We start from the raw sequence: 27,319 nt of genomic DNA, 5'->3' as shown, positions 1-27,319 counted from the left end.
AGTTAACTCCTATAAGGCTCAGTTTCCTCACTACAAAGCTAAAGTTATAGGGCACCCTCCTAATAGCTTCGGGAAATGCAAAAATCCCAGCTATTTGGGACAAAGCTCCCTCCATTCTGGAAACAAAGTTCTACCATCGCAAAGAGCTCAAACATCAAGTAATTGATTGGCAATATGAGCAAGCCGAGGAAGTACAAACAGACCATAGAATCCTTTTTTGGGGACAAGAAGAATCAAGGCATGGAGCAGGAGGAAGACAGCAAAGCCAGAAATCCTGCATTAAAAGCTTCTAAGAAAAATATGAATTGGTTACAGGCCATGGAGGAGCTCAACAAGGATTTTGAAACTCAAGTAAGAGAAGTGAAGGAAAAATTGGGAAGAGAAATGAGAATTATGCAAGAAAATCAGGGAAAGTGAGTCAATAGCCTGCTAAAGGAGACCCAAAAATACATTGGAGAAAATAACACCTTAAAAAATAGACTAATTTAAATGGCAAAAGAGGCTCAAAAAACCAATAAGAAGAAGAATGCCTTAAAAAAGCCGAAATTGCCAGATGGAAAAGGAATTTCAAAAACTCACTGAAGAGAATAACTCCTTCAAAACTAGATTGGAGCAAATGGAAGCTAATGACTTTGTGAGAAATGAAGATACTATAAAACAGATCCAAACAAATGAAAAAATAGAAGGCAATGTGAAATATCTCATTGGAAAAACCACTGGAAAATAGATCCAGGAGAGAGAATTTAAAAATTATTGGACTACCTGAAAGCCATGATCAAAAAAAGAGCCTAGATACCACCTTTCAAGAAAATATCAAGAAAAATTGCCCTGATATTCTAGAAACAGAGGACAAAATAGAAATTGAAAGAATTCACTGATCACCTCTTGAAAAAAAATTCCAAAAAGAAAACTCCTAGGAATATTATAGCCAAATTCCAGAGTTCCCAAGTCAATGAGAAAATACTGCAAGCAGTCAGGAAGAAACAATTTGAGTATTGTGGAAACACAATCAGGATAATGCAAGACCTAGCAGCTTCTACATTAAGGGACCAAAGTGCTTGGAATATGATATTCCAGAGGTCAAAGGAGCTAGGACTAAAACCAATTATCACCTACCCAGCAAAACTGAGTATAATGCTGCAGGGGAAAATATGGTCATTCAATGAAATAGAGAATTTTCAAGTATTCTTGATGAAAAAACCAGAGCTGAACAGAAAAGTTGATTTTCAAATACAAGAATCAAGATAAGCATGAGAAGGTAAACAGGAAAAAGAAATCATATGTAACTTATTAAAGTTGAACTATTTACATTCATACATGGAAAAATAATAATTGTAACTCATAAAACTTTTCTCAATATGAGGATAGTTGAAAGGAATATATATATATGTGTGTGTGTATATATATATGTATAGGAGAGTGTATGTGTATATAAATGTATATGCATGTGGGCATTTGTAGGTTATGTGTACATAGACAGAGGGCACAGGATGAGTTGAATATGAAGGGATGATATCTAAAAATTAAAATTAAGAGGTGAGAGAGAAATTTATTGGAAGAAGGAGAAAGGGAGAGATAAATTAGGGTAAATTATCTCATATAAAAGAGGCAAGAGAAAAACTGTTACAGCGGAGGGGAAGAGCAGGAAGGTGAAAGGGAATGGGACAACCTTATTCTCATTGAACTTGGCTTAAGGAGGGAATAACATACACACTCAATTAGGTATCTTACCCTACAGGAAAATTGGGGGAAGGGGATGAGAGGGGGGATGATAGAAGGGAGGGAAGATTGGGGAAGAAGGTAGTTAGAAGCAAACACTTTTGAAAAGGGATAGGGTCAAAGGAGAAAATAGAATAAGTGGAGAGCAGGATAGGATGGAGGGAAATATAGTTAGTCTTTCACAATATAACCACCATGGAAATGATTTGGGTAGCTACACAAGTAGAATGTATATTGAATTGCTTATATTCCCAGTGGGGGTGGGTGAGGAGGTAAGAAGGAAAAAATCTGGAACTCAAAATTTTAAAAACAAATATTTTTTTAATTTGTTTTTTACATGCAACTTAGAAATAAGATATACAGGCACTGGGGTATAGAGATACATCTTGCCCTACTAGAAAGTTAGAGGGGTGATAGGGGAGGATATAAGAGAGAATAGATTGGGAGAAGGGGTATTCAGTAGGCTTGCTATTTTGGGATGGGGGTAGTGGAAAGACAGGGAGAACATATTGTAACTCAAAATCTTGTGGAAATCAATGTTGAAAATTAAAAATGAATAAATTTTTTAAAATTTTAAAAAATAAAAAAATTAAAGTTATAAAATTTGTAAGATCATGGGGTTGTGAAGATCAAATAAAATCATAAGTATGAAAGCACTTTGCAAATTTGTAGCAGCAAGCACCCCAAGCGTCCTCAGGGTTTGCAGCTACCACAGGTTCTTGGATCTGCTTTGTTAAAGGAAAGCAACTCAAAATGGGTTAACAAGCTTACTTTAATCAGTCAGACATATATCGTTTACCTTGTTCAGGGGAAAAAGGTCAGCACCCCGAACTTCAAAGCATACAGGCAGAATTATCAAGACAGAAACAGATCAAGTAGACAGATTTCCAAACTGTCCAACCATTACATCCATACTAAATCAACATCTGGGTTTCCACATCTGGGTTTTTCAAAGCCGGGGGACTCTCAACAATGGCTTCCCAGAATTCAGATCAAATCACAGAACACTTCTCAAAGTGAGTCCCAAAACAAAGCTACACATCAGGGCTTATATAGCCTTCTCATGGCTCAGAGAATGTAACAACCTTATTGACTCACTGGCCAATCAAAAAGTATCTACTGAAAAACAAGCCTCCCTCCCCAGGCTTCTGGTGCACTTTAGCCTAGGGGCAGGGAAGATCTTCCAAATTTGCATTCCCATTACAAAATTGTAAAGTGCTATACAAATATAAGATAGTATTATCATTATGAGGCTAAATCTTTTCCTTATTGAGCTTAACTCTGACCCGTGACACTTATTAGCTATGTATGTGACCCTGGGCAAGTCACTTAACCCTGTTTATCTCAGTTATTCATCTGTAAAATAAGTTAAAGAAGAAAATGTAGGGACAGCTAGGTAGTGCAGTCAGTAGAGGACTGGCCCTGGAGTTAGGAGGACCTGAGTTCAAATCCAGACTCAGACACTTAACACTTACTAGCCGTGTGACCTTGGGCAAGTCACTTAACCCCAATTGCCCTGCCCTCCCCCCTCCAAAAAGAAAAAGCAAAAACAAACAAACAAAAAAATAGAACAAAATGCAAACCAATCCAGTATTTTGGGCAAGAAACTCCCAAATGGATCCACAAAGATCTGGACACGACTGCAATGACTCTGCTGCAACAAAATATGCAGGTTAAATTGAAGGTAACCTCTGTGGAGAGGCACTATTAGAGTGTATACTGGGGAGGAGAAGGGGATCAGGAAAGGCATTTTAAAAAGGTGGAATTTGAACAGGAACCAGAAGCAAGCCTTGGAAGCCAGGAAATAAAGGTGTACTAGGAGAGAAGTCTGGCATAGAGAACAGTCAGTGAAACTTCATGGAACTTGGAGATGGAGTGACATATTTAAAAGACAGCATAAAGCCTGGACAATGCCCTGGGTAATCCTATGTATGAAGAAAACCTCTACTCAAAGCATATCAGCAGGATATTGGACAGCCTATTAGATGACTATGAAAACAGGTTTAGATCAGGATTTGGAGGTGCTGTCACTAAAGTGAAAACTGATATTTATGTGACAAGCTTTGGTACTGTATCTGATACACAATACACAATGGATGTTGTCTTCCATCAGACATGGACTGATAAGAAACTGAAGTTCAGGGGGCCATCTAAGATTCCAAGTTTGAATAACTTGATGGTCAGTAAAATCTGAACACATGATACTGTTTTTAGGAATGGAAAAAAATCTATAGCTCACAACATGACAATCCCAAACAAGATTTTCCATATCATGCAGAATGGAACTATTCTCTACACAATAAAACTTACCTTTATTAGATATAATCATCTTACCAAAAATTCCACTTGACCGTTAGGGAATTTAGAAAAAAAGATTTTTATTTCACAACATTTCTGACAGGTGACTTGGCCTTTAGTCCCTTGTGATAAAGAGCTCCTTTCTAGGCACAAGCACACTTTAAAACAGTTACAAAAGTCCTTTTATAATTCATCCAGATTCAAATTTCCTGCCTTGCTCTCCACTGGTTAGCATTCTAGGGTTCACTACCCCTAATTGCATTTTCTCATTTCCACATTTCAATTTCCCCCTCTCTTCTCATATACTTTATTCTTTACACTTTTAGTCTCCTCTCCATTTGTCTGCATCAGATAGCATGAGAAAGGATTTTCCTCAATTGCTAAGAGAACTGACAAAAGCAGTGAGCTTGAAGTTTTAAACCCAGGATATCAAAGATAAAAGTCCCATTATCTAAAACTGGATCTGGATTAATGGGTCTAATCTTCATACTTTGTGAATGACACCTGACCTGGCAGTTCTTTTTATATACAGGAAAAGGTATATACATAAAAAGTAGATGTGCTGCTTTTCAGGTGGCCAACATCTCCCACTCCCCCCATAAGCAGTTTTATCTCTGACATTAGCCACCAGTATGACTTTCAATCATGTTTTCATATAATTTCTCAGGAAATAAAATTCAATCATACCTTATACTACCATCAACGCTGACTGCCCCATGAGACTGGCTAACTTTTCTATAGATGGGCATGCTTGTCCACTGAAGTTTGTGTGTGTGTCCCAAAATTGTGTGCAACAGAGATCCTTAACCAGATAATACACAGAGGATTCTCAAGGTAGGAAGCAGAAAAGAATGGTTTATTGTGATCTCGAGAAAGGGAAACTCTCCCTTCTGACAAATAGTCAGGGAGGAGAAGCAATTTACAAAAGGAAATGGCAAAGTTATAAAACCCTAACACGGAATTCTCCCCCAGCCCCACCCCCCACCCTTTTCTTCCATTTGCTGGAAGTCAGGTACACAATTTAAGCACGGCAATCTAAATCAAGTACCGGAACAAGGAAATAGTAGACCAACCAATGTACTAGATTTTAGAGTATAGTCTGACAAGTTTTCACTTCTTTCCTTCAATCTCTCCTCTTATTTTCACTCCCTGAAAACTCCTCACACCATTGCTAATAAGCCCCTTCTACAATCTCATCTTCCTCAGTTCCTAGACCCTCAGGGCTAGGCCTGTCCTCTTGGTCAATTGGGGTCCACCCTTGTCCTTTTAATGTCATCAGTTGTATAGTCCCTTCAGCTGTCCCATCTAGCCTTATCATTTTGGACAAAGTGTTCCTGACTATTCTAGTAATCAATTGTATCATGCAGGGGAGGCATATTGGAAGTAGTGATGGGATGCTTAGGATCTATGTTTGTAATATCAGTCTGTAATATTAGTTTGTAACATCAGTTTGTAAAATCAATTTGTAAAACCAATCTATAAAATCACATTCCATCCCCACCACAGCCTTGGAGCATTAACTCTGCCCATTCCCCCTGCCAGCACTCTGCCCAGCAACAACTCATGAACTGTTTATTTCTGCTTGGAACAATAACAAGCTATACCTATAGATCTTTCACTAAACCATCTATAAACATTTTAGCTTAGGCAAATGTTATCTCCCCTTAGTAAAGTGCCTAGCTGCTGCACCCATGAATCCTTGAATGTCCTATCTATAGGTTAACTCCTTAGTCAATTATCCACATACTGAGTCTCCGTTAGCCTTGGTTCCCAACATCCATCTTGTCAAACATGACACTGATGGGTGGCAGACTAGGCACTTCTCAGTCAGCCCTTGACAGCTACCTGACTTAGTGACATTTCAGGCCTAAAACCACACCTCCAGGTAGCCCCGCCTTGGGTAATTCCCTGTGAATTATGGGCAATAGTCTACACAGTTGACATTAAAAGTGTTCCTTTAAGCACTGACCACTCCTTAACTCCTCCCTAATCCCACCCTTACTCACCTCGTTAGCATAATTGACATCTGATTTATTGTCTAGACTCCTTAAAAACTATGCCTATGTCTTCTTTAAGTTTGCAGGTTCTCTAAGAACTCTCGCCCACTGTACAGCGTAAAAATAAACTTTTACAATCTTGACTCCAAGACTGCTTGGGCCTACTGAATTCTTTCCAGACTGAATCAAAGACATTCTGGTCGTTAACAAGGATCAGAGTTCCTATATAACCTATTGCCATCCCCCATCAGTAGGATGATGCTACTTAGGACTATCACTAAAAACCAAAGGACCTGTTTCCACCAGCTTCTCCCAAACCAACACCACCAAGCAGTGTCAAAGGGAGAGAGATTCAGCTTTCCACATACTCCCCCCTTTTGCTGCTAAGAGATAATCTAGAACTAACCTATGTTGAAGGACCATTTCTCAAGTTTGGGTGGCCGGATCAGCCAGGAGGTTTATAGCCCATGCTGTTTGATTGGTAATGACTTCCACCAATAATTGATTGCCACCAGTAACCTAATTAATCTGTTAAGTATATAGATGAGTGTCCTGTACCCCCAGCTCTCATCTTGTGCCCAAGTGGCTGGTCCATATGTCTGAATTATTCTTTCCGGGAGACAAGTGTCACCCCAGCTGTTGGCATCACCCATATCACTCAGGGTAGTATCAAGTACCTCTCTTTGTCTTCCTCAAATCTTCATACAGCCTTATACCCAACTGATCTCCATCCTGGTCTAGTAGGAAGAAAAACTTTGGCCTGACCATTCCTAAATAGCAATGCCAGCCCAGTTGACAGGTAGGTGACTGTAAGCAGTTAGCACACAAATACAATAATTACCCCTTAAAGTGGGCTGTTCCCCTGAATATATGATCAAGTCATTTCCCCTAAAAGGAAAGTAGATGAGTAGTTCTTCATTTCCTAAAGGTCCAGAAAAATAACTAACACTACTATTTTTAAACCAGGAACACTTCCATAACCCAGAACCTGAGGTCCATTCACATTTAGATATCCTTCTAGAGTCAGTGAGATTGCAAGTACTCCAGAACTAGTCAAACCCTTTTACCCAGTGTGTTCCATTTAACCAGTACCACACAAACCAAGGCTTTGTGATGTTGGGGCCCCCAGGCCTCTCATTGTGGGAGGAATTACACTGTTGCCAGACCCTTTTGTCACCCTCCATTCTCAGGACCATAAACTTCATTCTCAACCACATGATACAATTTACAGGTTTGTTCAGGATTTCAGCCCCATATGTCCACTTACATTGGCTGATTCCAATCGGCTCCCCATTCCCTGCTGCTTCAGGAAATATTCCACTTCTTCCTCACTCAATAATTTTCTCTGATGCTTCTCTGTTAATCTCCAGAAACCAGTCCCATTATGGATTAAAGAGAGGTTACTTAAAAGCCACTCAGGTCTCAAAGGTACCAGGCCCCAGGGCCATTGCTCAAGCTGTGGTTCCCCACAAATCCAACAATTCATCACATTAAAGACCTGGGCTACTGCACCTAGTAGCTGTTCAAAAATGTTTTCAGAATTCTCTCTGAGTACCCAGGGAATGGGAGCTAGCTAGACAAAAGGTATACTGACCAGGAGCAGAGTTAAGGTAAATCCCATGGTTTTACACTCTTGTTATAAGTAAAAGAATTATGAAAAAGGAGTAGAGACACAAACAAGGATTATAAGCAGAAAAGGAGTTACTATAGGTAAGGGTTCAGGGCTTATGAGCTCAACCTGTAAGCTGTGTTGTGTATGTTGTGTCCACCCACGTTCTTTAGTCCCGACTGCCCAATCTGAAGTCAACAGGATCTGGAAAGGTCCTTCCCAAGATAGGGTAAGCTTTTCCTCTTTCCACACCTAGATCAATACCCAATCTCCAGGCTGGTATTGATGCACCAGAACCCCAGTGGTGGAGTTTGAACAATCAAGCCTTTGCTCTGTAAAGCATGGAGATGTTTTACCAAAGCATATACATAATTTCTAAGAAATTTGTCTTTGCATTCCAATATAGGATCCCAGTTGTTTTTTTTTTTCATTCCCCCCAGTGTATGGATGTCCATACAGAATTTCATAAGGAGATAGTCCAATGTCTCTCCTAGGCTTAGTTCTAATCCTGACAAGGGCTAGTGGGAAGTAATAATAGTAATTTGTAATTTATTAATAATATATTTATTATTATTATATATTCTATATAACATTATATTATATATAATTATATATAATTTATAATTTAATTTATAATTGAAATTTATAAATTATAAATTACAACTTAGTCCATGGTAGTTGGGTTTCAATTGTCAATTGAGTGAGTTGTCTCTTTATTTCCTGATTCATCCTTTCCACCTTGCCAGAAGAGGAAGGGTGCCAAGGAGTGTGGAGCTCTCAGGTAATTTCTAAGGTCTGGGCCAGAGATTTAAGGACCCTGGTAGTGACATGTGTCCCCTGGTTCGAGTCTATCCTCTCCACCATCCCATATCTAGGAATGATTTACTCAAGCAGGATTTGGCTGACTGCCTGCACAGTTGCCCATGGCACAGGAAATGCCTCCACCCAAGAGGTTAGGTGATCTACTATGGCCAGAAAGTATTTTTGGCAACCTACTGGAGGCAGTTCTGTAAAATCTGCCTGTATACTCTGGAATGGCCTAATTCCAGGGGGCTTTCTCCTAGCCAGAGCCTGGAGCTGGGAGAACTTATTTGTCTTCAACAAACAAGTCTGCCAATTGCTGTGCTAAGGTATACAGGCCTGGAGACACAAACCAGGTCAAAACTGTGTCACACATGTTCTGGACATCCCAGTGACTACCCTGGTGTAAGTGTCGCAGTACTTGCCTCATACTTGCTTTGGTCAAGACCTCTTGACCATCAGGGAGGAACCAGTGTCTGCATTTATCCTCTTGTGCCCCAAGAATTTGGGCCTTCTGTTTCTCTTCCTCAGAAAAGGAGGGGAGGGGAGACTGGGAGGAAATGAAGAGATCAAGACCTGATCCTTCCTCTCTGGCCCTCTTAGCTTCCTTATCTGCAAGGCAGTTTCCTCTGGCCTCAAAGGATTGTCCCAACTGATGGACATTAACATGTATAATAGCAATGGCTTCAGGTAATAATAGGTTTTCCAAGACTTTCCTTATTAAGGTAATATGGACCAGTTCCTTTCTTCTGCTATTGATCATTCCCTGTTTTTCCCATATCTTCCCAAATACATGTGCCACTCCCCAAGCATATTTTGAATCTGTATAAATGTTCCCTTCCCTTCTTTCCAGTAACTTTAGTGCCTGATTTAGTGCATGAAGTCCACACATCTGGGCAGACCAGGGTTTGGGTAGCCCCCTGCCTCAGAGATCCTCTATCTCCATCTATACCCATTTTTCCATTTCCTTTCAACCACTCCAGAGGAACCATCTATGAACAGATTTACCCCTCCAAGACAGGGGATTCTTGGGGATTTTCCCATGCCTTGGTTTGGAGATCAATTATGTCTAGGCAGTAATGTTCAGACCCTGAACTTGATTCCAAGCTAGCAGTGAGGAAAGAGGCATGGTTCAGGTTATTATCTTGGGCTAATACCAAATCATCCTTTTCCAGTAAAATAGCCTCAAATTTCAAGATCAGGGAGACAGTGAGCCATCTGCCTGCTTTCTGATTGAGTATCTCCCTCACCTGGTGTGGAACACTGACTATAAAGCTCCCCCCAAAGGTCAACTTCTGACTCTCCTCAACTAGGATGCTACAGCATGAACACAAGTGGGCCATCCCAGAGCAACACAGTCCAGTATCTTGGAGAGAAAGTGATGGGGTACCTGGGGTCTAGGTCGGACCAACTTGTGGAGCCAGTCTGTGAAGTTGTGATTTGTCCTTTCCTGCCCTTGAGATCTGCCCCTTCCCCCTCTCCCACATTCCACCTAGGCAACACCCTTAGACCCCTTTTGTTCTTACTTAATCTCTTGATTAAGTAATCAAGGCCAGGCCTGGCCCACACCCTCCTTTATCCTTGCCTTTTGTCTCATTAATGACCTGGCCCAAATCTTATCTAAACTATCTATTCACATGCTCCTCTGGTTCAGCTCTGACCTTTGTCTATGCATTGAGGCCCCTCCCATCTGGTCAGCCCTGACAATGGCAGCCCTACCCTTTAAAGGTAAAAGCATGTACCCCTCTCACTTGCAGGTCCCCTAAAGGACTCTTGCCCGCTTCTCATGGAAGTGTAACAATAAACTTCTACAACTCTCACTCCAGTCAAGCCTGAGACCTTGAATTCTTTCCAGACAATATTGCAGGTTTTCTGGTCTTGAATAAGATCAGAATATCTGCTGAACCTTTTGGGATCCCCTCCCCCATCAGAAGGCTACTGGTCTTCTCTGCCCTCCTCTTATTTGTGCCAGAACCCCAAAGGCTACTTACTCCCTTTTCTACATTTACAAAAAGATGGAAGGGCTTCTCTAGGGAAGGGAGAGCCAGTACTAGAGGGGAAGTGAGGGCCTCTTTTAACTGAGTAAAGCTCTTTGTACTGTTCTCATACCACACTATATGGTCGGGTTCCTCCTTCAATAAGTGTTGATACAGAGGTTTGGTCAGGATGGCATAGAAGTCAGTTCAGTTCCTACAGTATCCCACCAATCCCAAGAATTCCCACAACTTCCTTTTTGTTTTGGGAAGTGGAGTCTAGAGGATTCCTGCCATTCAGTCAGGATCCAATCTCTTTTTCCCTTCACTAATGAGATGCCCTAAGTATTTAACTTCCCTATCCACAAACTGTAGTTTTCCCTTTGATACTCGGAGTCCTTTTTCCCCTAAATAATTTAGTAGTTGTATGGAGGCTTGGCTAACCTCCTCTCTCTTACTCCCTATTACCAACAAGTCATCCACATGCTGTAGAACCTGAGTACCAGGTGGGGTCTTAAATCTTCCAAGACTGTTTCTAATATTTACCCAAATAAGTTTGGTGATTCTGCATACCCCTGGGGGTGTACACACCACCTGTATTGTTGTTTCCTACCAGTTTTGGGGTCTTCCCATTCAAAGGTGAAAATATCCCTACTTTCTTGATCTAGAGGGCAGGCCCAGAATGTGTCCTTCAAATCTATTACACTAAACCTTTGACTGGATTCATGAATCCTTCCCGTGATGGTATAGGGATCTGGAACCATGGGGTGAGAAGGGAGTACTATCTTATTAATTTCTCTCAAGTCCTGCACTAATCTATACATATCTAAGCCATCCCCCTTCTTTACTGGCAAAATGGGTGAATTGAAGGGAGAAATATGGGATTCCAGGAGTTTTCCTTCTACCAGACCCTGAATGATAGGTTGGAGTCCCCTCCTTTCCTCAAGAGAAATTGGGTATTGTTTGACCCTCACTGTTACCGTGGAATCCTTCAGACTTATTTTAATAGGAGTCACATTAACTTTACCCCCATTGTGAGGACCTGCCCAAACCTCAAGATTGATCCTGCTTTCCTCTTCCTCTTTTAACAAGGACAGCCTAAGAGGCCCAAGGGTATTAGTTGGATGGATAATTTGGTAAGTAAATCCCATACTGAAAGGTTTATCCCTGGATCATGGAGTTGTCTATTCAGGGTGGTATTCAAACCCAAGTACCTCTGTGAGAGGGACGGGGAAAGTTTCTCCCTTAATGCCAGAAATTAATAATTTTTCGTTTGACAATTTAGTCCCCTTTGGGAGCTGAGTTTTAGATGATCTAATAGCTCTGGTATCAGCCAGAAAAATAAGTTCCTCCCAGTTGTCTCCCACCTTTAAATTTATCAAGGACTCTGGGTTGTCTCTGTAAACCCCTGATACTCCTAGTCTTCAATCTCTATAAGAGAGAGGATCTTTTGTTCTCCTTTCCTTTGTCCTGCTTTATGTGTCCCTCCTGGCTGCATTCAAAACAAGTCAGAGAAGTACAGGAGATTCTCCCCCTCCTTCCATTTTCCCCTTAAGTTCCAGGCCTGGACACAAACCCCATGGACCACCATCCTCTCCCCCTTCTGTTCCCTCAATTTCCCTGGGAATTTGTCGCTTGCACTACCTGAAGCATCATTTTATGCTGTTCCTGGAGTAGTCTACTGGTGTTCTTGTCCTGTTCATCCCCTCAGGCAACATACACCTTCTGGGCTATCCTCAATAATTCCTCCATTGGTTTATTCTGCCACTTTTCAATTTTCTGTAACTTTTTATTAATGTTTGGCCAAGCATTAACAAAATATAGCTTTAACCATGCTTGGGAGATAGGATCATCTAAATTTAGACCAGAGAATTTTCTGATGTTTTCTTTCAATCTATTAACAAAGGCAGATGGAGCCTCATCTTTCTCCTCCTGTATTTCCTGTACTTTGTTTAAATTCTGGTTCTTAGGCACTGCATTCCAAATTCCCTGGATCACCATATTTCTAAGATCTTGTAGGTGCCCTCTATGTATGGGGTTATTGTGATCCCAATTGGGTTCTCAGAGAGGAAATTTTTCCTCCCTTCTCCTACCCCCTTGAGATATAGGCTGGGATTCATCCCAAGCCTGCATAGTGGCCCGCCTAATTTCTCCCCTCTCTTCCCCAGTAAATAATATGTCCAAGATTTATAATTATTCCCCCCAAGTATACAAATTGGATCCTAACAACTTATTAACCTGATCAGCGACCCCCAAAGGGTCCTCAATTAGCTGCTTCATTTCTTAAAAGTTCTAATTTCAGGGTGGCTAGGTGGCACAGTGAATAGAGCACCAGCCCTGGAGTTAGGAGGACCTGAGATCAAATTCGGCCTCAGACACAACACAAAAGAACTAGCTGTGTGACCTTAGGCAAGTCACTTAACCCCAATTGCCTTCCAAAAAGCAAAAAAACAGTTCTAAGTTCAGTGCTGCTTAAAGGGGCATTCATATAATCCATCCCCTGAGCTAGTAGGACTTTCTGAAGAGGGAAAGCTTTAGTCTTCAGTCTTCAGTCCCAGAGAGAGGAAAACTCTCTTGATTTTTTATTAACTGTTTCAAGTCCCTCAGGAGAGGGGTGCGTATGGGTGTGCCTGACCCAGCCAAGTCAATGAAGTCCTCACCTCTTTCAGATTCCCTTTCAGAGGGTGCTGAGAGTAGGAAAGGAGGAGTTGAAGCTGGGCCAGGAAGTCCCTGTCCTCATGATGAAGGAAGTAGAAGTACTTTGATGAAGGCCGGGGTAGAGAAAGAAGGAGGTCCCAGGGATGGGGCCTCGGTTCTTGTTCTTCTGATTCCCCTTTGGGTTCCTCCCCCTTCTTCTATTTTAGAGCAAATTGTCCTACTGCCTGTAGCCAGAAGGTTGCATATTCACTTTCCTCCAGGTCAAAAGGCTCCTTAGAATTCACATACAAATTTAGTTGTTGGCACACCCAGTCTTCAGAGGAGCCATATTTTGGCCAAGATACACCTCCTCCAAGTGGGAAGCTGACCCAAATGAGGCAACAGTATTTTATCATCTTCCTTTTGTCTTTTCCCTTGTATTTTGGTAGATTATACCGATTAGCAAGTCTATCTCTAAGAGGACTATCCTCTGGAATGTCAGGAAGGTATTTTGGACAGGCCATTTTAGATTTCTCTTTACCTGTAGTTTTAATCTTATCAGGACCTATTAGGCCTATCTAAGTCTTTCCCAGACAGGAGAAATCTTACAGACTCGAACTGCTTAGACTGTCTCCCACCCCTGGCAAGAGAACTCTTACAGACTCAAACCATGTAGACTGTCTCCTACCCCTGGAACACCCAGGGACTTGCTTACCTGGGTTTGTGTACACAAACTTGAGTGATCCCCTGCCAGCAGTCTTCTCTAGCAAAACTGGAATTTCTGCTTCCTCTGGGTCCTCTTTTCAGGTTGTTACCCTATCAGAGTCAGATCTCACAGACAAGTTCCAAGGACCCCCAAGAAACCTGGGTTGGCACCTGGTCCTTGTTAAGGGTCTGTGGGACCCTCTCATGAAAGGGAGAATCCCAGACAAGCCCCCAAAACTGTATGCACCCCAAAGCTGTGTGCAACAGAGATCCTTACCCAAATAATACACAGAGGCTTCTCAAGGTAGGAAGCAGAAAAGAATGGTTTATTATGATCTCAAGAAAGAGTAACTCCCTCCCCCCTTCTGACAAATAGTCAGGGACAAGAAACAATTTACAAAAGGAAATGGAGAAGTTATAAAGCCCTAACATGGAATTCTCCCCCATTCCCCCTTCTGACCCTTTTCTTCCATTGGCTGGAAGTCAGGTGCACAATCTAAGCACGGCAGTCTACCTCAAGTACTGGAACAAGGAAACAGTAGACTACCCAATGTACATTTGAGAAAGCACTTCTGTCCTTATTTGGCATATCTTATGCTGAGGTGTCACTGAGGAAAGGGGTGACTCCCTACTGCTCTGAGTTTTGAGTCTTTGTAAATCATGTGATTTCTGGTGAAGAGGAATTTGAGCCTGTTTCCCATAAAAAGCCTTACTAGATTTTAGAGTATAGTCTGAGAAGTTTTCACTTCTTTCACTCATTTGGGAGCTATGCTTACCCCAAAAGTGAGATCATCCATTCGTGGAAAAAGGGCCCTCTTTATTCTGTAGAAGTTCCTTAAGAATCCTCAGACCTCCTATAGTATGATCTGATTGGACAGACTATGTCTAGTGAGATAATAAAATCCAATACAGGTGAATATGTAATCATGGCAGTTTATTTATACTTGCAAAGAAAGATGGGATATTTCATGATACAGATATTTACTCACTGCATTATGACAGTCATTCTATGTAAAGTGTCTTTCTGGATTAATAAGGAGTCTGTTCCTGCTAGAACTCTTTTTGCAATTACCACTATTTTAACCATGACTACCACTTCAAGTATTATAATATATGATTGGATTTTGTTTTCACAGAAATTATATAATAACAGAAATTATGTGACACTTGATTTGAAGCCATACTGATGGCTAATGTCAGAGAAAAAAACTGCTTGTAGAGAACAGTGAGGAAGGCTAGCACCTGAAAATCAGCATATCTAAGTAGGCCTCTTCCTATATATCAAAAGGAGTCATTCACAAAGATGAGGCCCATGAACACAGACTCAGTATTAGCTAATGGGACTTTTGTTATTGATATCCTGGGCTAGAATCTTCAAACTAAGGCTTTTGCCAAATCTATTAGCAACTGAGGAGAAACTTTTTCTCATGCTATATGTAGGAGATAATTGGGGAGGTTACTAAAAATATTCTGGCTTGGTGGCTCCTTTTATAAAAAATAAAGTATATGAGGATGAGGAAGGGGGAATTGAAATGTGGAAGTGAGAGGAAGTGGTCAAGGGATGCGATTTAATGAACCCCAAAATGCTAACCACTGGGATTCAAGGAGTGAAATTTGAATCTAGATGAATTATAAAAAGTCGGTGTAATTAGCTTAACTTGGAAGTTGAGCTTTTTCACTAGGGGTAAAAGGTCAAATTACTCATCTGAAATGATGTGAAATAAAAATCTTTTTTTCCTAAGTTCACTCACAGTCAGGTAAAATTCTTGGTTATTTTTAACAGTATCAGTGCTAAACATTCTTTGCCAAAAGTGTCTTATGCAACTTCCATGGATTAGTTCATAGCTGTGTGTTTTGCCTTTGTCTTCTCTGTCCTTGTTGAGTTTACAACTGTCAATTATTTTACCAACCTTCAGAACCAGAGAAGAATGCAAAAGGTGCTGTAATGGGAATGGGAATTTGAAGATCTTCCTTGCCCTTTAATAAGCCAAGGGAATTTGAAGACTTTCCCTGCTTTGAAAATAAACCCTGCCCCCTAATAGGCTGAATGTAGTCACATTGAGCCTGTGGTGGGAGGAGTTTGCTAAAGGGTGAAGCAGAGCCCACAGGAAGCTGGGAGTCAGAGCCAGAGAGACAGTGGGAGAGAGGATGCTCAGGCAAGGAATTACTCAGGTTTGTAAGTAGATATTGATCTTATATTGGTTTGTGGGAAGGTTCAAGGATGCTGTGACTCTCTGTGTTGTTATGGCTCATTAACTTCTTTGCTACCATGATGGAATTGGCTTACTAGTTTTGGGATTTGGTTTTCTGGTGTCCGAATAAATGTTTTGGTTCTGTCCTCTATATGGACAGTCTGCTATATTTTGTGATGGAGCACCACATGGGAATATTTATGATGATTGTGGGTGCTGTAAATATTGCATTGGCACTTCAGGTGTCCAGGACAGTGCTGCCCTCAGTCAAAATGGTGCCAGTGGAGGATGAGATTGTTTTGATCAAAGATGAATATCCTCATTCCTATTATATTATATCCTTATTCCTATTATAATTTTAAGAAGCAAATGAACTCTCTGATTCTGTCAAAACTTCAGTCACCTGAGGTAAAGAAAGTTCTCACAAGAGCATCTAACTCACAATTGATGCCTGACATGCCACTGACACTACTGCCGCCACCACCACCACCACCACCACTAGCCATTGGTGGCACAAGTAAAATAGACCAGCATTACAGAATTCTCTTTCCTGGAGCATTTGCAGGATTCAACTACTGGACTGTTTACCTTTCTAAAGACACTATGGAAGTAAATAGTAGTATTGAATAGTTGTCAGAAAAAAATCATCTGAACAGGTAGTATCTGATGAGGTACAGGCTCTGGGAACCCCCTTGAACTAGCACAGGCTCACTCTGTGTTATATGATTCTGACCCACTTGTCTAGTACACAGAAACTGAGGCTCCTTAAGAGTCTACCCAATATAGTGAACTTTTAATAAACTTTGCTTTTCTTTGGCTGAGAGAAGGCTTGAGTCAAATTCATTCAGCAGGACCTGGTGGGTTGATATTTTGGTATCTCAAGCACCCCTAACCCTATATCTCATCATTTTATGGCGACCCTCTTCATTTTTATAGTTCCTTGACCAGGAATCAAACCTGTGTTAGATCATTCTCTGGTCTTCCCCCTTCATGGAGGCAAGATGGGCTCTGATATATAGAAAGGTTGAAGTAGGAATCTAGGGATGGTCTAGAGGAGGAGATTGGAGAGGGTGTTCAGGAGGAGTCAGATGAGGTCAGAATCCAGTAATGAGTTTGGGGAGGGTCTTCAGGAGGAGTCAATGAGGTCAGACTCTAGTAAATGAGTGATTAAGGGTGGGAAGTTGCTGGAGGCTACCTGGAGAGGACAGACAATGGTGGGCTAGTCCAGTTCTAGGGTGGAACAGATTTGGATATAGATATTTTGGGAGGATCAAGGGTGGGGACAAGCTGGATAACGAGGGCCAAGCTAGTAACAAAGTTTTGGGCACAGCCACATGAAACTCTTATGGTCCCATGCAAATGCCCTATGTAGAAAGATTCAAAAAGAGCTCAAGGAGGTTCCCAGAGCCAATTCCTCAAGGATTCTAGGAGAGCTCAAGCAGGTTCCCAGAGCCTATACCTTATCATATTTAATGTTATCTATAATTTATATTAAACATGGCATAGAGACTCAAGCTTTTAAAATTGTATAAAATTTGGAAACATAATTTAGATAGCATAAAGTAATTATGTACTAAGTAATATTGCTAGCAAAATGTAAAGGATGGAAAAAATAACCTTTCTAGTAGAAATGTGATTTTCTGAAAGATTAGAACGTCACTTAAGTGTAGATATAAGAGATTTAAAACAATTTTTTTGGTCTATCATTGATGACTAATTTTCCCTGTTAATGAAAATGTTAACACCTCTTGGCCTGTCTTTTAAAAGAACAAAATTATAAATATGCCCTAAATATTTATCAATAGGTAAAGATCAGCATGGAGGTGACCTTTTGTAATAGTAATGGAATTTAAAGATCCCCCTGTATTGGTTTGGTTTTCGGGTTGAGTGTTAAAACCCAGAACTTGTGAATCCCATTTGTGGGATGGACTTGTTGATGTGAAAAGAGAGGGCTGAACTGGGAGGAGATGGTGCTGTGGATTTAAAGAGAGGCCCAAGCAGAGAGAAGCCCTGAGCAAGGAGAGGCCGAAGAAATTTTGGGAGCAGCATTGTGGAGGATTGCTGAGAGCCAGTAGGAGCTGCCCAGGACTTTTGAGAGCTGCCACCTAGAGCTGCCAAGGACTGAGGAGACACGGCTGTGATACTGGTATTTTGTCTGTCTCTTTTGATGTTGTTTTGCCAGATTTGTCTGCTGGTGAAGGACAGTGCTGTTGTTGCAGAGGTCCTGGAACCTTGCTGTTGATTCAGAAGCCCTGAAGAAGGATTTTCTTGTTGTATGTTTACAGAAATCCTGGAAGAGGGTCTTGCTGATGTTTTCAGGGGTCCTGAGACTGTTCTGCAGGCAGAGAGTGAATTGATGAGGACACTGGCAATGTATATTGTGGCTTTGTTAAGCTTTGTCTCCCCAGGAACAGAGATTTCTGAGAACTTGCTGTAATGGGAATGTAAATTTTTAATATCTTCCTGCCCCTGGGCTAAAGTGCACCTGGAGCCTGGAGTGGGAGGCTTGTTTTTCAGTAGATACTTCTTGATTGGCCAGTGAGTCAATAAGGTTGTTACATTCTCTGAGCCAGGAGAAGGCTATATAAGCCCTGATGTGTAGCTTTGTTTTGGGGCTCACTTTGAGAAGTGTTCTGTGTTTTGATCAGATAAAACTCTGGGAATATTTCCCCTTTTGAGAAGGTGCTTGGTGTTAACTGATGATAATTGTAATTCAGTTGTGATCCAGGGGTGGGAAACTTTTGACTTTTTTGTGCTCTGTGACTTGACCAAATGAATGTACTTTGTTTATGATTGGAAACTAATCTCCATTTGAAAAGAGGGACTTTGTGATTGACTAAATTAATGTACTTTCCAGGGGTGGTGTAGTACTTGGAAATTATTGAATTACACTTGGTGAATGCTTGTATTTTGATTTTCTCTATTCTGTGAATGCTTTGCCTTAATTTGTCACTGAATAAAATGGAGAGTAGCTATGCTGGTATTCTGAACCTTGGAAGTTGCCTTTGCTTGGCATTACACCTTTATATTGGCTAAGAATGGCTTTTACCCGCATTGTGAAATCAGCATTCAGTCTGACCATTATCTTTTTTTAACTTTGCTGTGCTCTTTTACCTCAATAAAGTATGGTATTTGTATATGAATTATGCATCCAAAATAAAATAGGTATGCATATGTACATAGTTTAAGTGCTATTCAAAAAATAATGCAACTGTATACCATTAGATTGTCCTTAAGAAAATGTGCTCCACACTATGCCCTACATTTATTGAGGTTGTAAGTGATTAAAATGAAAACATTAAAACCTTATATTTTATAAATCCTTTCCTTATGTGTCCTTATTTGTGAATTTTAGATGACTATATATATATATATATGAGTATAAGGAGACTTCTGCTAGCCAGAATATAATACAAAAACCAGAGTTTGGGTTTTTACTTTTGTTGTTGTTGTTACTAGTAGTTACACTTCATAAACCTGGGAGAGTAGAGGCCAATTACCTTTCCTTCTTTGGTTCTTCCTCAGATTCATTTGCATGCCAATCTGAATATGACCTTAAGGGCTAGCTGGAATTCATAGCTCCAGGCTAAAACAAAGAAATAACCAACCCCTAGATTCCTTGTTTATTTGGTTTTCTGACAGTCCCCATTAGCTGCCAAAATGATTTTCCTAAAGTTCATATGTGATCTTATCACTCACCTACTCAATAAACTTCAGTGACTCCCTATCCCAGGGTCACAGGCAAAATTCTCTATTTGGAGTTCATAATGCACTCCTCCCCCTGCCCGATCCAGTGACAGTGATCTCCTCGCTAGTCCTGGAACAAGACACTATCTCTTCACTCTGTACATTTTCACTGGCTATCCCTCATGCACGGAATGCTCTCACTCTGATGGGGTCCTTGGAATCGATGTCTGTAAAATCAATTTGTAAACTCAATATGTAATATCAATTTGTAACATCAGTTTGTAAAACCAGTCTGTAAAATCATATTTCCCCCTCCCCAGCCTGAGAGCATTAACTCTGCCCCTTCTTCCTGCCAGCACTCTGCCCAGCAATAACCCATGAATTGTTTATCTCTGCTTGGAACAATAACAAGCTATACCTATGGATCCTTCACTAAACCATCTATAAAAATTCTAGCTTAGGCAAATATTATCTCCCCCTAGTATAGTGGCCAGCTCTCCCTATGAATTCTTCAAAGCACTATCTATAGACTAACTCCTTAGCCAATTATCCACATACTGAGTCTCCGTTAGCCTTGGTTCCCAACATCCATCTTGTCAAACATGACACTGATGGGTGGCAGACTAGGCACTTCTCAGTCAGCCCTTGACTGCTAGCTGACAGTGACGTTTCAGGCCAAAAACCACACCTCCCGGTAGCCCCCCCTTGGGATATTTCCTAGTGAATTATGGGCAATAGCCTACACAGTTGACATTAAAAGTGTTCCTTTAAGCACTGACCACTCCTTAACTCCTCCCTAATCCCACCCTTACTCACCTAGTTAGCATAATTGACACTTAATTTACTACCCAAACTCCTTAAAAACTATGCCTATGTCTTCTTTAAGTTTGCAGGTCCCTTAAGGACCCTTGCCCACTGTAAAGCCTAACAATAAACTTTTACAATTCTGACTCCAAGTCTGCTTGAACCTACTGAATTCTTTCCAGACTGAATTGCAGGCATTCTGGTCATTGGTAAGGGTCAGAGTTCCTGTATAATCTATTGCCAACCCCCCATCACTTCCTCTATGTGTCCTGGTTTCCTTCAAATCCCACCTGAAATCTTGTAATGGCAAGCAAAGGTACTTTGCTCCTTGTTTCAGTTATTCAAGTACTCAGTTCCTTGTTTCAGCTATTCAAGTGCCTTTGAGCCTCACCTTTGATTGTGTCGAATCTTTGTTGGAAACATGATCACATGCAGCTCAAGGTGGGAGGAACTTGCCAGAAGAGCATATAAAAGCAGGAGCACAAGCTGGGACTAAGCAGAACTGAGAGGGAGAACACTTGTGGTGTCAGCACTCTGTCAGTCTGTTCTGTGTTGATTTGTGTTTGTGTTACTTTGTCAGAAAGAAGTATTCTATCTGTTGATTGTATTACTTTGTCAGATAGAAAGATTCTCTCTGTTGTGTTACTTTGTCAGACAGAAGCACTCTGTCTGTTGTCTTGTGATTGTGTTACTTTGTCAGACAGAAGCACTCTTTTGACTTGTGTTGATTTCATAGGCAGAAAGTGAATAGTGATGATAGTGCCAGCAACGTGTGTGAATATTGTTGTAACTCTGCTAAGCTTAATGTATGTAAATATTGTTGTGGCTGTTAAGCTTTGTCTTCCCAGAAACAGAAACTGCAAAGGGCTTGAAGTGAACTTCGAGTTAGAACAGGAGTTGGAGCAGGAGCTGAGAGCTGCCTGCCTGTGAATCCAGGTGACAATTGGGTGAATTCAGGCAAAAGCTAGGAGCATGGAAGAGAAGCCAAGGAGTTTGGAAGTCAGCCTCTAGTCAAGATGAAAGGACCTTTACTTGGGTATATGTGACCTCGGAGTGGGAGACCTTTGAACTTTGTACTCCTTATGGATGATTACTCCTTAAGGATGGTTAAGGATTGGAAGCCAGCTTTTAATCAAGATGAAAGAAAACTTTAGATGTGTATTTTATATTGATTGATTAAGAGTTTGACTTACTGAATGATATCTTTTGTTTAAGACTATGTTGAAGAGGAGTCTAAGGAGAATCTTGATGGGACTAAGGTCAGACTCCTGGAAGCAAGAGAATGGGATTAAGGGTGGGAAGTACAGTAGCTGAAGGCTACAGACAATGGAGGACTAGGCTAGGTTAAGGATAACAGAGATTCAGTCATGGTGATAATGGAAGGCTTATGGCCTCAGGCCAATGCCAGTTCCAGTGGGAAGATTCAAGGAATTCAAAGGGGTTCCCAGAGACTATATCCCATCAGTCAGACAGGCAACCACCTTCAGAGGGGTTAATAATCAGCTTTATTCTAGTCCTCTTCTCAAAGGATTGCTGATAATGGGAGCATTGACTCCTACAGCATTTCCTAATCACCCTTCTTGCAGGGGCCAGCAAGAAAGTGGGGCAACTACCCCTAGGTTTCAATGGAGTCAGTCAAGACAGGCACAACTTGTGCACTCCCCTAAATCCCCTCAAGCCTCAATGGGGGCTGGTTGAGGCAGGCACATGCATTCTTCTATGCATTTACCAGTAGTTTCCCCCTCACTTTCCACTGTCCACTTGTTTTAGAATGCAACAGACAAAGCATCTTGCCAACATTAAGCTTACAAATTAACTTTAGTAACATTGTCATTCTGCACAAGAGTAGTGAATGTCACCCCTGTATCTCATGATGCAGTTGCAATAGGACTGTCTGAGATTCTAGGAATTACTATCTAGAATCCTTGGGGTTATTCTGGGAATTATTATCTAAAACCTGGAAACTAGACATTGCCATGACCATGGATCCTTAGAAACTAAACTAAAAGCGATAACAAAATCCTCCTTACATATGGTTTGCTTCTGTGGATTCAAGTTTTTGTATCCTACCAATCTGCTTTCATACTTATTTCCCTCTTAAACCATTCAAGAGATGTTCTGCTATGCCATACTCTTGAAAATCCATAGGGTGCTCCTCATCAAATCATTTTCCTTTGTCTTACAATACAGGGTGTTCCAAAAGTCTTTAGTGCAATGGATTTATTCATAGATGCCTGGACTTTATTACATCATTTGAAGGTCATCTTCCCTTTTGTTAATTATATTTTCCCTCTTGGTTTAAATTTTGTGCTCAAGGTTTTTAACTAACTTTTCTTCTTCCTTAGATCTTCAGTAACTTTAGTCTTTTTCATAATTATTCTCTTATTAATTAATTTTTAGTTTTCATCATTCATTTCCACAAGATTTTGAGTTACAAATTTTCTCCCCATCTTTCCTCTACCCCCACCCCCAAGATAGTGAGCCTACTGAATACCCCTTCCCCCAATCTGCTCTCTCTTATATCCTCCTCCATCCTCTGCCCCCCAGCTTATTAGTAGGGCAAGATGGATTTCTATACCCCAGGGCCTGTATATTTTATTTCCCAGTTGCATGTAAAAAACAATTTTTTTAATCATTTGTTTTTAAAACTTTGATTTCCAGATGCCTTCCCTTCTTCCCTCCTCACCCACCCCCACTGGGAAAATCAGCAATTCAATATAGGTTGCACATGTGTAGTTATACAAAACGTTTCCATAGTAACTATATTATGAGAGACTATTTTCCTCCATCCTATCCCGCCCCCTCCCACTTAATTCTATTTTCTACTTTGACCCTGTCCCTTTTCAAGTGTTTGCTTCTAACTACCCTCTCTGCCAATCTACCCTCCCTTCTATCATCTCCCCTCTTGTCCCACCCCCAACTTTCCTTTAGGGTACGATACCCAATTGAGTGTGTATGTTATTCCCTTCTTAAGCCAAATTCAATGAGAATAAGGTTGACCCATTCCCTTTCACTTCTTGCTCTTCTCTTCCATTGTACCAGTTTTCTCTTGTCTCTTTTTTATGAGATAATTTACTCTATTCTATCTCTCCCTTTCTCCTTCTCCCATTGTATTCCTCTCTCACTTCTTAATTTTATTTTCTAGATATCATCCCTTTCTATTCAACTGATCCTGTGCCCTCTATGTATAAATGTACACATACACTCACATGTATTTATATACACATATACCCTCCTATACATATACATATACATATATTCCCTTCAACTATCCTCATACTGAGAAAAGTTTCATGAGTTACAATTATTGTTTTTCCATGTAGGAATGTAAATAGTTCAATTTTAATAAGTTCTTTATGATTTCTTTTTCCTGTTTACCTTCTCATGCTTCTCTTGCTTCTTGTATTTGAAAGTCAAATTTTCTGTCCAGCTCTGGTTTTTTTATCCAGAATACTTGAAAGTACTCTATTTCAATGAATGACCACATCTTCCCCTGAAGCATTATACTCAATTTTGCTGAGTAGGTGATTCTTGGTTTTAATCCTAGCTCCTCTGACCTCCAGAATATCATATTCCAAGCCCTTTTATCCTTTAACTTAGAAGCTGCTATATCTTGTGTTATCCTGGTTGTGTTTCCACAATACTCAAATTGTTTCTTCCTGACCCCTTGTAATATTTTCTCCTTGACCTGGGAAATCTGGAATTTGGCTCTTTCCTGAGGACTGGGCTCAAAGCCTTCCCTGACTCCTTCCATATGGGCAATGCATATGTTTCCCCAGTCTCAGTCTGTCTCAAGTGATTTCTTGGGGGACTTACCTAACCTCAGTTCCCTATGCTTCAGGCCTGATGGATCCACACACATCCTGGCATCCTACCCTTGTTCCCCTTTGTCTCCCATTTGCGGGTGAGTGCTGTTATAGCACAAAGGACTGCCACCATGGTTTTCACAGTGCATGGTGAGAAGTATGTATCTGATTTTTTTTCTTGCAAGCTCATGGGTCATCTTGCATAGTCCTGCTAGAGTGTAGAGGCTTGTTAGGAAGTGGTGCTCAATGAGAAATTAGGAATTAAGTATTAGCATGCCTTCTCTAATTTTAGTTCATTGAGTTGCTTCCCTGAGTTCCAGTCCCAAAGTCCATTGGTATGGAACTCTTTCACTGGTGGAAATGAATGCCCTGCATGATGGGCAGGAAGTTGGTGAGAGCAGAAAGGATAAAAGCATTGCTCTCTTTCAGCCTTCAATTTTGAGTCTTTGACTTTTCTCTGAGTTTTTTTGAGTTGCTTAAGGTTTCTTCAAAACTCCTTGGGTTGGGGCCGTTAGGTGATGCAGTAAATAGAGCACCAGCCCTGGAGTCAGGAGGACCAGAGTTTAAATCTGGCCTCAGACACTTGACATAATTACTAGCTGTGTGACTTTGGGCAAGTCACTTAACCCTGATTGCCTTCAAAATAAATAAATACAGAAAAAACTCCTTGGGTTTCAGGTGCTCCTGGCTTCCAATTTCAAGAGAGATGGTTGCTGCCAATCCCACCTCAAGTTATTGAAGAAAAACACTGGGAAGAAACTGACAAGAGAGAAAGGACCTGGCAGTTTCCATCATGTTCTTATCCACAAGTTGCTACACTACAGAGTTTGCGGAATTAGGTGAGATCTAAGACTCTCTTGGTTGAGTTACCTCACTCCCAATAAGAGAACTCTGATTAGACAATATTATTATTATTATTAATTAATAAATATTATCCTTTATATACATATATCTAATTTCTGTCCACTTTGATTTGGGTAAATGGGTTTCTTGGCTACCCCCTATGTGTGTTCATTCCAGGAAAGGGTATTTTATAAAAAGGGGATGAAACCGTTGATACAAATCTAGGTGTCCTGATTTCCCCCCATTAAAAATGGTGATCAAAATTTAGATTGAACCTAAAAACCATATCCACTAAACTAATAGTATTTAAAGGAGTATACACACACACACACAAACATACACATATATACATGCATATATTCATTGTCCATCTCTATAAAGGTAGAGAAAATAGATTGTCCTGCAAAAATACAGGGGGTTGTCTCTCAGTCATTACTGGCAAGATTCTTGCCAGAGTCCTCCTTTCATAGACTGATCCTTCACCTGGAAGATGGTCATCTACCCAAGAGCCAGTGAAGCTTCTTTAGAAAGGGCTGAGAAACAGCTGATATGGTGTTTACTGCCCAACAACTCCAGGAGAAATGCCAGGAGCAGAACAGAGGCCTGTACACATTTGTAGATCTGACCAAGGTCTTTGATACTGTTACACATGAGGGCTTATGGAAAATTATGTCAAAATTTGGTTGCCAGGAGAAGTTCATCAGCATAGTACATCAATTTCATGATGGCATGTTTGCCCAGGTTCTAGATAATGGACAATGCTCTCACACCTTCTTAGTCACCAATGAAGTGAAACAAAGCTGTGTGCTTGCTCCCATGCTTTTCAGCATGATGTTTTCAGCCATGTTGTAAAATGCTTCCAATGATGATGAACATGGCATAAAGGGCAGCTAATGCACTGATAGTAAATTCTTCCATTTGAAAAGGCTACAAGTCAAGACCAAAGTGGAAGGAGTGTTGGTGCATGATTTTCTGTTTGTAGATGGTTGTGCACTCAATGTAGCCTCTGAAGCTGAGATGCAACAAAATAAGGATGGATTCTTTGTTGCTTGTGCCAATTTTGGCCTAACAGTTAACACCAAGAAAACAAAAAAAGGTGCTCCATCAGCCACCACCACACCATCCATTACAGCAAATGGAGAAGTTTTGAATGCTGTGGTTAAGTTCACTTACCTTGGTAGTGTACTTTCCAGGGATGTATATATTGATAATGAGGTTGATGCACACAATTCCAGAGCTAGTTCAGTGTTTGGGAGGCTCTGAAGGAAGGTGTGGGAGAGAAGAGGTATTAGACTGACTACCAAAGTGAAGGTCTACAGTGCCTTTGTGCTAACCTTATTGCTGTAGGCCTGTGAAACCTGGACAATGTACTAGTGCCATGCCAGGAAACTGAATAGCTTCTATTTGAATTGTCTTAGGAAGATTCTTAAGATCATCTGGCAGGATAAGGTACCAGACACTGAGATTCTCACTCGAACTAAACTGCCAAGCATTCAAATTCTGCTTCAGAGACTACAACTCCAATGGTCTGGCCACATTGTTTGAATGCAAAACATGTGCTTGCCAAAAAGACTATTTTATGGAGAACTCATACAGGGCAAAGGTTCGCATGATGGTCAGAAGAAGCAATACAAGGACAAGGTCTCTCGCAAGAACTTTAGCATTAATTGTGTGACATGGGAGACACTGGCACAGGACTGCTCAGCATGGCATGCCCACATCAGAGAAGGTGCAGTGCTCTATGAGCAAAGCAGAATTGAAACAGGTCAAAGGAAACACAGGATGTACAAATTTAGAGAATCCACCCCAAATATTCACACAGACAGTTTTGTGCCCAACCTGTAGTAGAACATTCCAAGCTCATAATTGGTCTGATCAGCCACAGTCAGATACATTGAAACTTAACTTTAACATAGTAACGTCATTTTGGTCCTCTTCAAGAATGAAAGACAACAACCAGCCACATATATATGTATATGTATGCACACACAAACACACACACGCATACACACAGATATACATGCATATATTTTTTTCATATATTTATATTATATATATACATACATAATTTTAGCCTGGTACCCTCCCTCACTCTGATGAGAGCAGAATAGCTAAACTTCTGAACCCAGCCTCTTGCTTTCCCTCCTGTCAGGAATTAAAGTCTCTCTTGGAGAAGGGTGGGAGAATAAGAGGCTAGAGATATATTCTGCTTTATTTTGAGCCACACAATGAAGCTCCCATGCTGCAT

At 40.8% G+C, this 27,319-nt stretch overlaps 1 protein-coding gene and 1 pseudogene across 1 annotated transcript in view; both read left to right on the top strand.

Moving 5' to 3' along the window:
* PMP22 (peripheral myelin protein 22) overlaps positions 1 to 25,176 on the top strand; it is a 105,365-nt gene extending 80,189 nt beyond the window's left edge. Inside the window, exon 5 of the mRNA XM_069076689.1 lies at positions 24,907 to 25,176. Within this exon, the coding sequence (XP_068932790.1) occupies positions 24,907 to 25,067 (161 nt within the window). The 3' untranslated portion in view covers positions 25,068 to 25,176. The remainder of the gene's footprint in view (positions 1 to 24,906) is intronic.
* LOC138152735 (gamma-aminobutyric acid receptor subunit alpha-6-like) lies at positions 175 to 16,561 on the top strand (annotated as a pseudogene).
* Positions 25,177 to 27,319: the final 2,143 nt, after the last annotated feature.

Source organism: Petaurus breviceps, unplaced genomic scaffold, assembly GCF_028583685.1.
Source record: "Petaurus breviceps papuanus isolate PSGF00001 unplaced genomic scaffold, PetGlider_PUasm1.0 90925, whole genome shotgun sequence".
Taxonomy (NCBI): domain Eukaryota; kingdom Metazoa; phylum Chordata; class Mammalia; order Diprotodontia; family Petauridae; genus Petaurus; species Petaurus breviceps.
The sequence above is the reverse complement of the archived record's forward strand: the minus strand, read 5'-3'. Positions and strand labels throughout refer to the sequence as shown.